Here is an 18,020-nt window from a genome sequence, read left to right as displayed (position 1 = left end):
AGAGGGAGAGAACAAAGTGACCAACAGTCACTGAAACAAGGTAACGTAGCCTAAGCTTTTACATTGATGTTCGCTGATTTTAATAGCATACTGTATTTGTAGCGATGTCGTGATGCGGTTTGACTAGATATGATGTTTAGCTTTGATGTTAAGTAGCCAAGCTATTCTAAAACGGATAGTTTCAGAGACATGGTTGAGTAAATCTTTTCTGGATAATCATGTTTATAAAGGTGGAGGAGTGGTGATTTATACAAAGAAAACATTGAATTCATTACTTCTTATTTCAAAGTCAGTCCCTAAACAAAATAAATTGCTCATGTTAAAGGTTGAATTTACTGAAGGTTGTGCTATGACAATAGTCAGATGTTACAGACCTCCATCAGCATCAAAAGATACATTGTACTCATTATCAGAGTCTTAAGCTAATGTTAAAAACAATGAGCTAGTTTTCATGGGAGATCTAAACTGGGACTGGTTTGCTCCAGTCTTAGATCCTTTTAAATGATTCTGTGATGCAGCATACTTGGTGGTGATCCAACAAACCCTAACAGTTACAGACCTATATCTAAACTCACAGTGCTTGCTAAGTATTTGGGAGGACTTATTAGTAATCAATTAAAGGAGTTTTATCGAGTAATGGCATTTTAAATGACTTACAATCTGGTTTTAGAAAAAAACACATTACTGTCACTGCTTCAATGAAGGTTTTAAATGATATATATATATATATATATTATCCACAGCGTTTGACACAGTCGGCCACTCTGTTCTGTTACAGAAGCTTGTTAACTTAGGGATGGCCTCTAAAACAGTTAAAGGGTTTGAAAATTACTTGAGCTTTCGGGCACAATGTATCCAAGCTGATGGTTTATTTTCTGACATCATGACTGTACAAAATGGTGTCCCCCAAGGGTCCGTTTTGGGACCTATTTTATTTACTATCTGTGTAAATAATTTGTGTAGTCACAATGTCACATATGTCACAAATGCAAAATTCCACCATTATGCATATGACACCATTATTTAAAGCTCTGCCTCATCTTTATAAAGTTCAATTATGGACCTTCAATCTGCCTTTAATGTAGTTCAATAACCTATTTGTGGATTGAGACTTGTATTAAATGTTGATAAAACTAAAATGATCTGCTTCTCAAGACTTAAGACAGTTGTATGTCAGACAAATGTAAAGAACTTACAGATTGTTACTCTCAATTATAAGCTGATTGAGAAAGTCTCAACCTATAAATATCTGGGCTTTTAAAAACCATAGAGTGCCATAAAAAACTAATTCTCTATTTACTCTATTTTACATCAACTTCCATCCTATCTGTGTCCTCTACTGGCTCCTAGAAACACCAGAACCTGCACCATCCGCTCAGGCAGCCTCATTAAGATTCAATGTTCCTCGAACCAACACTGTGTTTGGTGAAAGTGCTTTTAAATATTTAGCACCTTTATCTTTGAATAAACTACAGGATCATTTTAAACTGGAATCCCTCATCAACATGGACCAATTCAAAAGCAGGATTAAGGACTTTTTGAATACAATTTGCACAAGTTCTGTCTCTGAGCACTGACTGTGATCTGATTATTTATTTTTAATGTTTTATTTTGTTGATGTATCATGTTTAGTTGTGTGTTGTTTTGGTTTTAAATGTGAAACTTGTATGATTATGCTGCTGTCTTGGCCAGTACTCCCTTGGAAAAGAGATTTTAAATCTCAATGGGAATACGCTGATAGAAAGGGACAAAATATTGTGCTCAGTGTGGGTTAAAGGTTTTTTTTCCCTCCCGTGCAGACGGCGTCATTTACGTGAGATGGGCGAGCTGGAACCAATTTCCCATTTCAAATCACATATTTATAATTGCCCAGATTGATCAAACCACACACATATAAATCCATATTTTTTAACTATTTTAGAATAACTATTAAATTCTGCAGAACATACAGAGATTGAACAATGTACATTAATTCAATAACCATATTGACATGAAATGCCATTACATACAACGTATGATCCTACAAACTCCCTCGAGTCCCCTGCAATGCCTCTGTATGCTTTAAAAAATACAAGGAGCCAGATCAAAGTGGCTTTTCGCCTGGGGAATGAGGAGAAATTTACTTTTACTTTGTTTGAAACGCGAATTCATCATTTTTCAGTAACAAAAGCAATACTTAGGAGCAATATGCGCCTGTTGCCTTTTATAAAACACTATATTTCAGCCTCTATCAGACCCTCGAGTCACAACTGTTGCTCCATCAGCGCACCCGGCAATGTGGGTGCTGTCTAAAGCTGCTTTTATATCCTCTAAAAGCATCTTTAAAAGGCATCGATTCACAGAACAGGTTGATGCCGAGCATTTAGGAGAACCAAACAACTTACATGTTTAAGTTCTTGCATGCGGTCCTTCATGGCTCCGGGAAACCGCTCTTATTCCTTCAGTCCCCGATGTCTTCTGGATGTGTGTGGTGATGGAGCGGAGGGGCGGAGACCGACAGGGTGATGTGAGACCAAACGAGGCGAGGATGCGCGTCTAACGGCAGCGAGAGGCGGTGATTTTCCCCCCTTTGATTTGGGTGGTGGGACCACTTTACGGAGCCCGGTGACGCGCAGTAAAGGTGAGGCGAGGCCTTCCGCGGTTAACCCATTACACACCTTCAACTTCCTCCTCAATCCGCACTAATTGGCCTTTTTTGTTTAAATGAACCATCTCCAAGTTTCTTTTCTGTTCTGTTAAAGTCAGTCTGACGGATTGGAGGCTAGGTCGACAGGAAGTGGGCAGCTCAGGGAGGCTGGCTCGGTGAGTGTGCTTGTGTGTGTTGGATTTGATTATCGATTGAGCAGGTTCACAGATAACGCCCAGGTGGCTCCCATTGTGCCAAAGCGCACAGCGACCTCTGTCGGATACACGGGATGCACACTGGTATGAAAGTAGCAAAATACCCCGAAATTTAATTTTTATATCATAAAAGAGCGTTTTAGAAATGTCCTTTTTTTTGCTTTTACAACTGCAATATAAATTTAGTTTTCTTTTTTTTCTCATCCAATAACGTATGTCGTAGGGTAGACCGGGGTAATAGGCCCTCCCCGCTTGTTTCACCCTCCTGACTGATGTATGAAGGAAATCTTGATTTCAGCTCTTTTCAAGGTAGTGGCCTTACTAATCTTTGAAAAGCATCAAAACATTTTTTTCTGGTGGGAGAAAACAAAAGAAAGGATTTTGGGGTACACTGATGTAATATTGTGACAGTACAAAGGAAGCATCTGTGTGTCTTTATAAGGTCAAACTTACATATACAAACTTTTTATTAACATGAGATTCACATGGTGGGTGATCCATTAGTTTGAAAAAAAATAACCAATATGCTACTTTCTTTGTAACGTGGAAGTGTAAGAGAAGGGTTTTTGAAGAAACAAACAGGGAAGACGCCCCCTCTGAAAGAAAATAGACATTGTTCTTAAGGGGGCATCAAAACCCTGGTTTACCCTATTGTTTTCTTACTAAAGACCAATTATAATTACCATAATCACACTTTCTAAATTGTTAAACAGTAGGTATTGTATGTACTTTTCTACAGATAACAGTCTACATAGACCATCAAAAATACAAAAAGTAATTTTCCAAATGTGTCATTTTCAATTTGAATTAGTTCCATTTTCCTCTTGTGAGCAATGGTAAATTTTCTAGATACCAACTGCCCTCTTTTTTAACGTTCAGTAATACAGTGAACTGTCAGTTTGTTCAGGACTCTCACACAATTCTGCACTGTACGTGTCAGTTATTTTGTACCAAAATTTCTTCAACAGCATGTTATATTGTAACATAAGAGTGTGAGACAGTGCAACCCTCACAAATGCATGAGGTCGTTGGTTCTATTTCTTCATATTCCGGAAAAATAAAGAGTAAATATAATACAAACAACTATTTTTGTTAGATTTTTAATAAACTGATGACCAGAGATGGAAGATGTGATAGTTGATCATTTATAAATTTGGTTCTGATTCTATGACATTGTTGTGTCTCAGTCACAGCTGACAGTATAGAGGTACAGATATGTGTATATCCCAGCCAACACGAACCCGGAGAGTGCAATCTCACCAAAATTGGTTAGAAACAAATTGCCAAACACTCTAATCCACTTGAATTAAAGAGTTGGAAAATTTAAGTCCAAACACGAACTGCAGTTCGAGGGGTGATTGTGTGTACAGACAGGAGCTAATGAAGGCACAGCTGCATGAGTTGGTTAGAAATGAGGTCTTCTCTGCCGTCCGGTGTATTTTGTGTCTGCTCGAACCTCCCTGCAGGACCAACAAACACAATCACAGGTGATTCAGATAAACCTAAACTGAAGTACATTACATTATTTAAAGCATGAATATTTCATTCAAGATAATAAATTATTTTGTTAATTATTAGTCATTAAAGAGTTAAACAGTTTACAAACATACGTAAACAGTTTTGTACATACCGTCCCTGCCTCCTCCTCCTCTCCTTCTTCTCAAAGACCCAATCTCGTCCCTTCTTCGCGGATTTCCCCTTCATGTTTTTGAACCGGCATCTTAACAGACACAGAGTGACGGACTTTTAGGTTATCTAAAATGCACCTTGCTCTTTAGTGACAAACCACAAAACTCCTCGCCTCTGGTGCAAAAGTTTCACACATTCAGTCTCTTTGTGTAAACAAGAAAATGGGACTTGAACATCGATATGTAAAAAGGGAGGAAAAGCTGCCTGACAGGGGTTTAAGTCAGGCAGTACGACAACCCTTTGCAAAATTTCTCTTGGTCTTTTTGCTTCATTAAAGCAGGTATGACTGAACCTGCACTTATCAAGGCCAAGACCTGTTTTTAAATGGCTGTTTTAATGCAAATCAATAAAGGATCAGAGTAAAGTAGGGCTGCTACTATAACTAAATATTTTTAATAGTTTTCATCTGAAGCTCATATGTCCTCAGGCTGCATCTCATTACATTGCATTTTCTGAATAAAATAAATTGCTATTTCCAACCTTGTAAACAAGGCGTGCTGTGAATATCTTTACCTTTGTCCTGAATACTGGACCTGGGTTGAAACCGCTCTGTCTGAAGTTTCTAATCCCAATCCCTAAGAAAGAACAAAAAAAATAAATACCTGGTTATTACAAAATGAAACGCACACATCCACAATTTCCGCTAACTCCTTTTGTTTCTTACTTTGGGAAGGACTCCTGTTACTCCGGCAAACAGACACAGGAAGAACCTGGAAACAAACAAGATGTGTGTGGGTGGAGGAGTAAATCGGGCCAACCATTTTAATGTGCGATAATTAATCACAAGGCTGATGTGAGGAGTCAATATGAATGTCATCGTGTTCTAATTAGCCTTGTGTTGCCACTACACTGCTGCTAATTTCACAGGCCATTAAGAAGGAATCAATTGCTACACCTTAGCATGTCAAAATAAAAGTCCAGCTTGGGTTAGGTACTGACTTTTTAGCCTTGCTGCTGTTGGGGTAATCCACCACCATGCCTCCTCCGAAGCCTGCCCTCATGGCCTGCGTCGTGATCAGCTCGAGCTTGAGAGAGGGAAGAAGGTGAGCAAAGGATTTTGGAGAAATCATCATATTTTCCATCCACAACGTTATTTCACCTGTTCTGAGTTCTCGGGATAAAGCTGAAAAACTGCACGTGAGCCTCTTGACTGAAAGACGAAGAGCAAGGTGAAGTTAGCAAGGGTATTCATTGTAAAAAATAAGGTATCTGATGTTTGAATTTGTGTCAAAGTCGACGACAGATTAAAAAAAAAAAACCTTACCAGAGAAGAGTAAAGGGTACTAAAGAAGGTGTAGAGTCTCTTAGGAGGACTATGTGACCTCTTGTCGGCATTACAGAGCCACTGCAGGGCAGAGATACTAACACGGAAAAACACACAAGGTAAATAAAAAACAGAAATTGATCAAAATTGCATTCATATACCTAGTTATTTTTGAACATAATACCGCTTTGCTCTTCACCTGATGCAGCCGTCGAAGGTGCCGGGTCGGAAAGGCATCCCCTGGCCCATGTCCCCCACTAAAAGGTCTCCCTCCACTTCTCTGTCCAGTGCAACATCTGTCACAGGGAAGATGTGAGCTGATCAGTGTTTCAGTAAAGTATTCGCATTCAATATCACTCATAAAACAGAAATCTACAATTTAATTTAAATCGTGTTAATTATGCAAATAAATGGGTTTTTTTTAACTGAAAACAAGACACGTTTTGGTAAAAGTGTATAAAAAGTTGATTTCTTTTTATGTACCTGGTATATACAGTGTGTATATATATATATATATATATATATATACACACAACTTCTATTTTGGAAACAACCACCACCAAAACAAATACCACCTTGATTGAGTGAAAAATATTTGATGGACTTGCATTGAAGCAGACGCTGATCTGCACGTAAGTGTGTTTTCTCCAAATGAATAAACAACCCAATATAATAACAGAAGAAAGTGAATGGAGTTTTATGTTTAATACACGAGACATTTGCCTCATTATACGGTTTCCTCTCCTGGCTCGTTAACGTGAGCAGCGTGGGGTGATTTCTAGTTGTAGCACAATATTTTAGGAAAACTATGAATGTTTTTACAGTATTGACATGAAGGACTAAAGCAGATAGAAGCACTAACAGTTCATTTCTCTGTTTAACCATTTCAGAATGTTATCCCATTTAACTAATATGACTTTTAAAGAGCAGGAAAGGGCATTTGAAAACATTTAAACTATACCAGATTATTAACATAACCAATATTGCAATATTGATATGATACTGGTACGTCATCCAGTTCTTGTTAGGACAGTGGAAAAAAATCACAGGCATTGACCAAGAAACAGCCTGTACACCAAACTAATCCTCCAAAAGCTGGAGAAATTTCTACAGGATAGAAGCATATTTATTTATATATCTCCAAAAGTGAAGTCAAAACAGCTTGATCGCCTGATTGGATTTTACTGTTGTGGAGTGAGTGTTTTTATTTGACTTTGTTTATTCTGTCTCAGTGTGATCAAATGTGTTTTAGCACTGTTAATGCCGTGGTCTTTTGTGATGATGATCTGAAGCTAAATCTTGCTACTTTGTTTGAATGTAACGGTGTCCAACTGACCCAGCATGGCGGTGCTGATGTCGACTCCAACCCAGTAGTGTCCCTCCTCAGACAGGTAGTCTCCGCTGAGACCAGAGCCACACCTGAGAGACAGAGTACAGACAGTCACCTGAGTCCTTCACATCACAAACCCACAGGGTGTCTGGATTATTCTGGATCTTACAAAAGGTTATGTAAAAACAGGTCTTATGTGCCACACTGGTGCCATTCAGATGAGAGGATTCTCAAAAACTTCACGAGCGCGATGGCGGTGAGTGAAGTAACAGTGACGTCACTTCACCGAGCAACCCGTTAACTGGCGACTGAGTGCGCCTGCGGTTGCCGTAGTGACTGCAGATGTTAAAAACAGGAAGAGAATGCGTAGCTGTCCTTGTGAATGCCTCTAACATTATGTTTAGTTTTTCATGACACTGCTTAAAAAAACATTACCTACCTGAGAAAAAACAATCTTGTTTTCAACATCTGCAGTCGCTATGGCAACCGCAGACACACACAAACAAACACACCCACCTGTGTTAGATTACCACACCAAATAGGCCTACCCCAGACATAATATATTATTTGTTAGTGATGGTAAGTGATAACGCAAAAATATAATTTTTAAGGAATTTATTTTTTTAATCTTTAAAAGAAGAATCGATAGCTGCAGCCATCAAAGTTAGCGCTTCCCTTGGGTCAGTGTGGCCACACTACAGGCAGACGTCAGCTTCACAGTGGCAAGCCTTCAACCAGCTCAACCAGCTTAGGGGGCTTGAAGATCTATTGTAAAAGGTGTCCCCAGTCTCCACTTCTACTCCCAACGAATAACACATTTATCAGATTTGTTATTTGGGCTGTTTGTGTCACAGTAACTGTCACAGTCACTGCGAAAGCCTTTTAGGAACCGTCCAACAGAGTCTTTTGAAAACAAAGTTTGTCCAATTTTTCAGAACTATGTTGCAAGTTATAGCCTGTAACTAAACACAGATTAAACACAAACAATGCAGACAATGACAGTGCACATTTAAGTTCAGCAAGATTGTCGCTCATTTCTTCCTTTTATTAAATTGTTGTAGTTTATCCAATATAAACAAAATGTATCATGCTCTCTAATTATCAGCATCAGCCATTAAAAAAACAATATCAGTCGACCACAAGTCCAGCCATGACCTTATTTATGATAAGTTTAACAAATATTAATATAATAAATATTTATATATAACACAGTCAGTGTCACTCCCTCACCCCACATCTAACAGGAAGCATGGTTGTCCCTCTGGCAGGTTTAAAAGCTCGACGGCTCTCTCTGACATCTGGGTCTGGATCTCAATCATTCGAGAGCTGTGAAGCAACAAAACACACAGATTTCAGTTTAATATGTGACTTCTGGCAAAAGAAAAGACATTCTTAAAGAAACAAACTCAACTTTTTAAGTGCCATCTGATCTGATGTTGGATTTAGTAGATTTTCAGCCAAGCAAGTGAAGTAACAGACCGATGACACTGAGGAGTAAGATTAATCTATTCACACTATGACCACAGAGAAATCTCTCCTTAAACTGGAAACTGAGCTGATGTACCTGAAAATGAGACTTACTGACTAACTTTGAGTGCCTTCATTTCATGTTCAATCCAAATGAGTTGAGTGGGTGCATCGCTTAAATGTATCAGTAGATAACAGTGTGTGTCGTTTTCAATCACTCAATTCACAACATAAAACTGGAGACGTTCATTATAGTAGAGAAAGCACATTTGTTGACACAGTAAAGTAGATTGAAGTTGCGCACGCATGCATGCACACACACACGCACACACACACACAAACCAGACTCACTTCTGAGAGTATTTCTTTGCCTCGTCTTCATTGTAGAACTGCAGGATTAGAGTAAATCAGATTGATGCATTAACACTTCAATAAAAGAGTTCACAACATTTACAACTTTTAAAACCCCACTTTAAATTAAAAAACCCTTTCTGCAATATTGTTGATTTCGTATGACACTTAAGCTTGTTTTATTCTGTTTTAGGTTGTGTCTTATTTCTGCTTTTAGACTTAGACTTCTCTTTATTGATCCCATTGGGATGACTACCGCAAGGAAATTGAATTTTCAGCACTATCCCCAAAGCAATTTCAGTTCATGTGCGCAACTGACCAGGCTGGGACTGGTCCAACTAACTGGTGTGGAGATCCTGATATTTAACCTCTCACAAGGCTTGGAGCACAAATGGTCTCAGTGACATCATCGGCCTTGTGAGAGGTTAAATACCTGGATTTCCACACCAGTTAGTTGGACCAGTCCCAGCCTGGTCAGATGCGTACATGAACTGGTGAAGCCTCTTGGATGAGAGGTGAAACGTCTTCCTAGACAAATAACCAAGTCCAGTTGTTTTTGACTGAAGTTGCTTTGGAGATAACAAAGACCTGGACAAATGAGAACATTCACAGGCTTAATTTCCAGCAGCTTACCAAATACTTGTGTAGAAAATAAGGAGGTAAAAGATAGTATAAGATAAACAATAAACTCTTAGCTAAATAAATATAGAAAGTAAAACAATAAACAGCAAACAATAAACTCTTAGTTAAATATAGAATGTGAACAATAGACATTGAACAATAAACTGTATAAAGTAGAGATAAGAAGACAAGTAAAACAAAATTCACGGAAAATGAAATCAGATAAGTGTAGAGATGTATAAAATATATACGACTGAATATGGCAGAAATTAGCCGTAAGATTCAATTATTGCACTTGAGTGATGGATTAAGTTATTTTAGTTTATTTCACTTTAATGTTTTTGCACATTGTAACTGTGTTTTGAGAGGTGTTATATAAATTAAGTGCATAATTATTATTAATTGTTGTTGTAAACTGACTCCACTGTAGCTACAGTTCGTCTCTCGTGTACTATCATTACAAAAGACTTCAATACAAGAGACACAAAGTAACAAACTAGAGCTGATATGATTATTTAGTTGTTATAATGCTGGTGTAGTCAGGAACAGCGTTAGCCGAGCAGAACTACAAACTACAATACAAACTACAATAAAACGCGTCACCGACCACATCTGGAGGAGCTGAGTGTTCAGGCCGTCGACAGGAGCTCATGGTTGTCCTCGTGTCTGTGTGTGTGTCGGTATCCCAGGACGAAGAGTGAATTAACGTTAAAATCAGCTCCTTAAAGAAGCTAAATGTTGTGATAGCCCGACGGTCCACACGTGAGGAACGATGACGTCGCACGCAAGCGACGTAAGAAGCACTTCTTCGTTGGCTTCAATAAAAGCGACCCACGCAAAACAGATGCGTGTGTCGCCACCTGCTGTGTGCACCCACCCGGGTAGATGTTTATTACATTAAATGGGTTATTTTAATGCCGGACCACATATCTCTTCTTCATAGACTTGTTTTATTATTTTATTATCAACAAATACAAATTGGAAAAACTAATACAAATAATTCATAGGGTGTTTTTTTATTTAAAATGAAATTTGGATTTTTTTTTTTGTATATAGTTACCTTTCTTTGTCTTTTATATACGCACAATGATTCCAGTGTACCAGGTCTCTGCTGCCGTGGTCCTGCATGATGCTTCTGCTGCTATTATTACTAATACTAATATTTCACGAGATATCATTACATATATATATACACACACATACATACATACATACATATATACCCATACTACATATCCCATACATATAATATATTATATCATACATTGCATGTACATATACATTAGTATTTTATTTTTACCATTAGCCTTCCACTTCACCATACTTCATTTATCTTGCTCTATCTGGTGCTTATGTCTAAGTGCCCATGTTCCGTTCTGTGTTTCTAATTATTTCTTATACCCAGATATGATATTTTTATTTTATCTTATTTTTATTCTATTTTATTGTATCATATTCAGTTATACCAGATTGCTGCAACAAAATAAATTACCGGGGATGAATAAAGTAATTATATAGCTATCCATCTATCTATCTATCTATCTATCTATCTATCTATCTATCTATCTATCTATCTATCTATCTTTCTAACTATCTATCTTTCTATCTATCTATTAGTCTTAAAAATGTGCAGCCATAAAAACATCATCAGTAATATATCTAATTGTATCACAGCTTTTATTACCACTACTCATCAATGATCATATTTACCACCATAATTATTATCATTGTCATATTCTATCACCTTAGCTATGCTTTCTACTATTCCACTATATTAACCAACATATAATTCATTTTCACATTACTATAGAAATTATCATTGTTACTGTTACTTTTGTGGTTGCTTGCATCTCTGGGTCTGTCTTTTCTCTTTCTCTCTCCTTTTCTTCCTCCCCAACCGGTCAAGATGTCCGTTCTCCATAGAGCTGGGTCTGTTCGTTCCTGCCTGTTACAAGGAAGGTTTACGTTGCCACTGTGCACTCAACGGGGGAATTGTTGGGTCTTTGTAAATCATAAATAAGTCATAGAGTGTGGTCTTTACCTACTTCTAATGTAAAGTGTCCTGAGATAACTTTTGTTATGATTTGGCACTGTAAATAAAAGTGAATTGAATTGAACTGTAACTGTGCAAAAGGCTACAGATATCGGGAATCTTGAAACAAAAACAATATTATATCTGTTTTTAGAACTTTGGAAATAATACAAACAGGAATTTATAAGAAAGAAATGAAGGAAAGAAAGCATGCCACACACAGGCCTCAAATACACACACATGCACAAACAGGTCCTATACACATGCATTAATGGAGAGATGTCAGAGTGAGAGGGCTGCCACGTGAGAAGCGACCAGAGCAGTTTTGGGGGTGCAATGCCTTGCTCAAGGATCCCTAGGCAGTGCCCGGGGGGTGAAATGGCACCTCTCCAGCCATAGTCCACCCTCCTCTCTTGGTCCGTATGGGGACTTGAATATAAAATACATACAGGAAAAATAAATGATTAAATCAATGAAAATGCTAATATAACACAAACAGAGGGTATCACATAATATATATGCTACTGCTAAGTGAAGTAACGGTGAAAACACGTGGGTACCCTCTCACATCTGCATTTTTGAATGTAAAAATAAAACTACTAAAATGCTTTGTTCTGCATTACAAAAACAAAACTAAACAAAAGCAATAAAGGCCAACCACCACGATATAATCTTTCCCAAAGGGTTGGATTACATTAAATTAAAAGAAACTGTTTCAGAAAAGGTATATAAAGAGTTTCGCAACCCTTACTTGTCAAAAACAATTTAGTATAACTACAGCCTGTTCATTTTAACAGGGAAAGCCGAGCTTCGAGGTGTGTTGTTACCTTATCCGAGAAATACATAACTCTTTATGTTTTGCTTCAGGTCCCCATCCCCAAACATGATTGGTCGGGTATGATAACTACTTCCTGTAAACATTGGCTCTTATTGGTTCCTCTTTGTGTGACGTATTCGGATGCTGCGTCCGTTTTCCGGTATGCTCGCCGCTCCGTGGTCGGTAAAATGGCAGAGGTCGGTCAGAGACTGGGGAGCGGAGCTTACCGGCTGTCCGCCCTCAGAAACAGCCAGAGTCGACCGGTGTGCACCGGAGGAAGTCCCGGATCTCTGCTGGTAAACTGCACCTTCAGTGACAGGCGGTTAAAAGAGGATTCAACGCGGGATCAACGTGAAGTTGAGTCAGGAAGCAGAGCACAGCAGCGCAAATCACAGAAACCTTCCAGAGTTAGAACATGTGAAAGTCAACGGGAACATGGGATTTTGCGCTGTGCAACATCTTTGTATTCATCTCGATTTATCAGAGAGAGCCTGCAAACTCCCATAGAAACCCTCTACCTCCCAGCGAGACTGCAGCCTCTCCTCCAGGAGAAGCTGCTGTGTGGCAGGATGACATCCTGGACCAGAGGAGGTGTTTTCATCCACCCTGACACCTTCAGGTCCCCTCAACAGCTGCGAGCTTTCTGCACTGTCCTCCTCACTCTGGCAGAGCAGGGGTCAGAGAAGTTGAGGCGTCTGCATCCTGGTACCCTGCAAGCACTGAGTACTAGAAGCTACAGCTGGAGGAGTGGCAGCAGCTCCAAAGATGTTCCTCCGCTGTACAGGAGCAGGACGTACTATTACGACATCCTCAGAGTGTCCCCCACAGCCACACAGTCCCAGATCAAGACAGCCTACTACAAACAGTCCTTCATCTTTCACCCCGACAAGAACCAGGGGAACAAGGAGGAGGCCGCCAAGTGCTTCTCAGAGATCAGCGAGGCCTACACGGTGCTGGGCAGCATCAGCCTGAGGAAGAAGTACGACCGTGGTATTCTGAGCAGATCAGACATCCAAAGTGCAGGGAGACCGTCCTCGAAAGAGTCCACGGGCAGATCCACGGGCTCTTCGCAGCAGCAGCAGCAGCAGTATCAACAACACAGAGCCAGGAGGTTCTCCCAACATGGGGGGAAGACCATGTTTGATTTTGATGCTTTTTATAAGGCTCACTACGGGGAGCAACTACAGAGGGAGAGGGACCTCAGAGCCAGGAAGGAGCACATGCAGCAGCTGCAGAAGGAGGCTTTTAGGAAGTGGAACCAGGGGAAAATGATTGAGATGAGTGTGTTGATGCTGCTGACCATGGTGGGCTTAATTTGCTTCACTCTCAGCAAGCCCTGAAATAGAAGCAGCAGCCTGGCATGGTCTTGGGGTTGCATGTTATGACACTCGGGGGTGGAGAAGTAGGGGGAGGGAGCTACCTCAGACTGTTTTGCACAGTGTTGCACAGTATCTGACAGTTAAAGATGGTCAATTTTAGCGCGTTGTAAGCGTAATCAAAAGACAAATCACCGGGTTTTCTCATTTGTTAATGGGCCATAGATAGGTTTGTTATTCCTAGATTGTGTTCCTTCACAAGCTGATTGTATCAAAACAGCAACATGTTCATTTTCTTCATGTCTTCGTGTCTGCACACTTCTCCAGAAAGGATCAAAACAGAGTAATGCCAACACAACACGTAGCCGGATTTGGGACGAGGATTCCTACAACCATTCCAACATGTAGCCCATTCAAGAATCTCCTGAGCACTCAGTGTCTTGGTGATAAGATATTAAATCTCACACAACACGTGATTTATTATAAACTTGGTTCCAGGTCACGTCATTACAGTCTTATCCCGTGAAGCCGGTGTAGATGTGTCATCGCAGGTTTTAGTTTTTGAACCACCCAACTTTGTTGAACCAGTTTTAAAATGTTTTTGTGTGAACATTTATTTACTGTCTATTAGTTGTCTGAGGCCAAACTCCTTTTTTTGGCAGCTCAAATTCAATTCTCTTCATCAAATTGAAGAAGGAAAGAAGAATTAAAATAAATCCTGTTGAATAACGCACAACCTCGTCTGCCTTTGCCTCAAAGACCTTTTCAATAGAATTCCATCGCTGGGCAACATCCAACAGGTCCTTTTTTAACTTCCTGTCAGTCGATGTCATTCACAAACACCGCAACAAGGTACAAGATAGCTGCTACGCCATCCCACATGACCAAACGGAGCAGGTCTGACCTATTATTGATCGAGCTAGCTAATGTAAGAACTCCTAAATAGTATTAAATAGCAACAGTTTGATAGTCGGTTAGTTATTCATAAAAAAAAAACTACGCTTTATTACAATCAAATACTAAATAATAATAAATGTAGGTTACTCCTGCTTGGCACCAATGACATCATGACCATTTGTTCTTTCATAGATACCTCTGAACTGCAACAGGAAATACTCTATACTGTACATTAGATCTGTAATGTAACAACAAATACTTTGATGTGTGCAATTTAAAGAATATCAGGAAATGACTACACGTTTACACCTTCTTCCAGGTGTTTTAGTGTGTACTGTGCTTACAAGATGCCACATGGTTAAAATGTGAGCGAAACTATATTAAGCAAATCTGATCAAACAGTTTGATTTAAATGTATATGTTTTAATGTTTTATTTATCAATGATCATAGTAAATATGAAGTTGCAATATGGCCTTTAGTATTCCATTTTCTTTTCTGCATATGCTTTAAGATCTGACCTCTAGAGGGCGTCTGGGAACATCAAAATGAACACTGGGTTACAGCCGCAGGCCCCAGGGGCTCAGTCAGTTTAAACTGTGTGGGATGATATTAACTCATGTTACAAAGGTCTCAGCCTGCTTAAAGCTGCTGCTGTTGTTGACAGTGTAAGATGCCAGCCTTCATATTAGAAACATCAAACCTGGTGAATGTCTGTGATAAAGTTATCAGCCTTTAAAGTTCTCAAAACAAGTTGGAACACTTTATGATCTTTGAAACTGGGTCACTAGCTGCCATCAAGACGTATGAACTGACACTGAATGTGTAACAACTCAAAGTGTGTTCACATCAGGGCCTAATTATAGAACAAAGGCTTCTATTTTATCTCAAAGTGAAACAAGACGTCACGTTTCACACTTCTCTTAATACAGATCAATCGATGAATAGAGGTGAGACCATTCATCTATACAGAGCGATGCCCCATCACTTTAAATAGCCTCCTTAATCTGATTATATTTGTGACACTTTAACTCTTGACTTTTCTAAGCCTTTAATCTCCACATTTCAGGCTTTAACCCCCAGATTGTGACATTTATGAGTGAAAAACAGCAGAAAATGTGCAATGGTTTGTTCATATTTTATTCACAGAAATATAAAGTAGTATGTCAAGTACATCACTTTGTACAAAATTGCACAGACTCTTCAAAACTCTGTCAGACAACAGAAAATTTAGCTTTAAGAAGTGTTAAGAAAATAAAAGGGAGGCATGAGCTATCTGTGATATGTGAGATGGGCTCTTGCAACAGATGGAGGATGTTTCATCAAGAAGAGTCAATCAATTGTACATAAATAAGACTCAATAGGAAAAATGTAATTTACAGTGGCTGAGGAATAAATATGTTTCAAAAATAGGATTCAAATTGGCACATGAACTGCTCTGTCAGTTTTTTCTCCACTAAAATTGAAATTACACCTTTGCAGCAAAATGGCCATGCTTGAAAAGACAGACGCCGACTCTTGATATGTATATTCCAACTGAAAGGTTTCTGATTCTCTGTTCATATTTTCAGGTGTCTTACATGGTTTAAAAGAAAAGCTTGACATTTTGGGAAGTACGCTTATGAGATGGATAAGAGGATTGATAACACTCTAATATCTGTGGCTACAGTAAATGTGAAGCTACCACTAGCAGCAGGCTAAATTAGCTTAGCACAAAGACAGGAAACAGCTAGCCTGGTTCTGTCCAAAAGTAACAAAATCTGTTAGTATTGGAAGTGGGTTGTTAATCAAAATACTGATGACAACAGTTTATTTTTGTGTTTGTCCAAAATAAACTGAAAATAAAGATATTTTAAAAGAATCTGCCTAAAGGCCTCGCTAATGAGCACATAGCCTACATATCTTATTTAGTTTAATCTGTACAAATGTTCAAGTGTAAAAATGACAAGCATCTCCACTTCCACCCGCTGGACAAAGGTGAAGCTAAAATAGCCCAGACACGGGCGCCACTGTGTTCAAATTTTGAAAGCCAGTCTGTGCAGTAGGGGTCAGGCAGTTGAACCCTGTCATCAAAGTCCCGTCCAAACCCTGCCCGAGCAATCACAAATCTATCACAGCTGTCAATTATGATGTTTCACCCAATTAAAAAACAAAACAACGTATCAGAAAAATGAACATTGGAACATACATCAGCGTGACTTTATGTGGGAAGAATGTACCAGCTCCATTTAAGAGCAGCACACAGCCACCTCCATGAGCTTTTCTTTTTCAGGCACCTTCCAGGACAGTCTCCCATGCATTTGGGACAGACTTTATGGTAAGATAAGCTAACCACTAAGCAGAATAGCTTCATATTCATTACAGACATTAGAGTGGTGTAGATTTTCTTATTTAACTGAAAAGGAAGCAAATCAGTGTATTTCCCAAAATTTCAAACTTTTCCTTTCAAGGAGCAGTGTGTAGGATTTAGTGGCATCTAGCGGTGAGGTTGCAATTCACAGCCAGCTGAATACTCCTTTGTTACCTTTCCGTTTCCAAGCGTGTACCAGAACCTACGGTGCCTTCAGGTGACGTAAAATCTTGAAAGGCCCTCCGTAGAGCCAGGGTTTGTTTCGTCCGTTCTGGGCTACTGTAGAAACATGGCGGCGCAACTTGGACGACTCTTTAGAAGAGGATCTACTTCCTATGTAGATATGAAGGGCTCATTCTAAGATAACGAAAACACAACGATTCTTAGATTAAGGTGCTTATACAAAAACACAATTATGAAAATTGTATTCAGTTTCTGCCAATAGAGCCCCCTAAATCCTACACACTGCTCCTTTAAGAGGGTATTTTAACTGATATTTGACTATAACGTGAGTATTTTGTGGTGTGACATTTAGATTTTCTTTTGAGTTATGAACTTTAAAAGCTCAGTACTCAGTCCGTATAAAGTAAAGCAGCAATGTCACATCTTCCCATTCAAGCACGGCCATCTACCTTTACCTTACTGCCTGTACCGTTCCAGTCCACACCAGGCCGCACAAACAGTACACAATACTGCCACCTTTCAAAAAAACAACAACAAATAAACGTCCCCAGTCCCTCCTATAGCCTTAATGCTGGATTTGGTATAATATATATATAGTATATCTTTGAGGCATTACTTCAAAGTGAACTCCTATATTAACAGCATATCTAATCTACAGGTTATTGATATGATAAGCTTGAATACAGAACCAGCACAGACGGAGGGACCTCGAAAACCATGTTTTAGAAACACTACTGTAGCACACTGATCATTGAAAAATATTTGGACTCTAATACACCACCACACACTCATAGAAATCACCTGGTATGACAGCAAAATGGGAGCCACCCTGCCATATTCATACAGACTGAACTTGTGTCTTTC

General features: G+C 39.1%; 3 protein-coding genes across 3 annotated transcripts in view; 1 reads left to right on the top strand and 2 right to left on the bottom strand.

The window, feature by feature from the left end:
* Nucleotides 1–2,486, bottom strand: part of stx1a (syntaxin 1A (brain)) — a 58,668-nt gene extending 56,182 nt beyond the window's left edge. Inside the window, exon 1 of the mRNA XM_083914363.1 lies at nt 2,385–2,486. Within this exon, the coding sequence (XP_083770489.1) occupies nt 2,385–2,414 (30 nt within the window). The 5' untranslated portion in view covers nt 2,415–2,486. The remainder of the gene's footprint in view (nt 1–2,384) is intronic.
* A 943-nt stretch (nt 2,487–3,429) lies between these two features.
* On the bottom strand, nt 3,430–10,317 carry bud23 (BUD23 rRNA methyltransferase and ribosome maturation factor). Its single transcript, XM_083913354.1, has 12 exons — nt 10,171–10,317; nt 8,943–8,980; nt 8,355–8,450; nt 7,131–7,213; nt 5,994–6,090; nt 5,795–5,891; nt 5,630–5,680; nt 5,470–5,555; nt 5,195–5,240; nt 5,044–5,105; nt 4,472–4,561; nt 3,430–4,301 (listed from the first exon to the last, which is right to left on the bottom strand). Exons 1-12 carry the CDS (start codon nt 10,213–10,215, stop codon nt 4,247–4,249), a joined length of 846 nt encoding a protein of 281 aa, XP_083769480.1. The 5' UTR covers nt 10,216–10,317; the 3' UTR covers nt 3,430–4,246.
* Nucleotides 10,318–12,600: 2,283 nt separating this feature from the next.
* Nucleotides 12,601–13,752, top strand: dnajc30b (DnaJ (Hsp40) homolog, subfamily C, member 30b; the record flags this gene model as incomplete). Its single annotated transcript, XM_083914224.1, has 1 exon — nt 12,601–13,752. The coding sequence occupies one exon, from the start codon at nt 12,601–12,603 to the stop codon at nt 13,750–13,752; it is 1,152 nt and encodes a 383-aa protein (XP_083770350.1).
* Between the last annotated feature and the right edge of the window lie 4,268 nt (nt 13,753–18,020).

Source organism: Echiichthys vipera (genome assembly GCF_963691815.1).
Source record: "Echiichthys vipera genome assembly, chromosome: 5".
Taxonomy (NCBI): domain Eukaryota; kingdom Metazoa; phylum Chordata; class Actinopteri; order Perciformes; family Trachinidae; genus Echiichthys; species Echiichthys vipera.
Note: the sequence above shows the minus strand (reverse complement) of the source record. Positions and strands in the feature narration are given on the sequence as shown.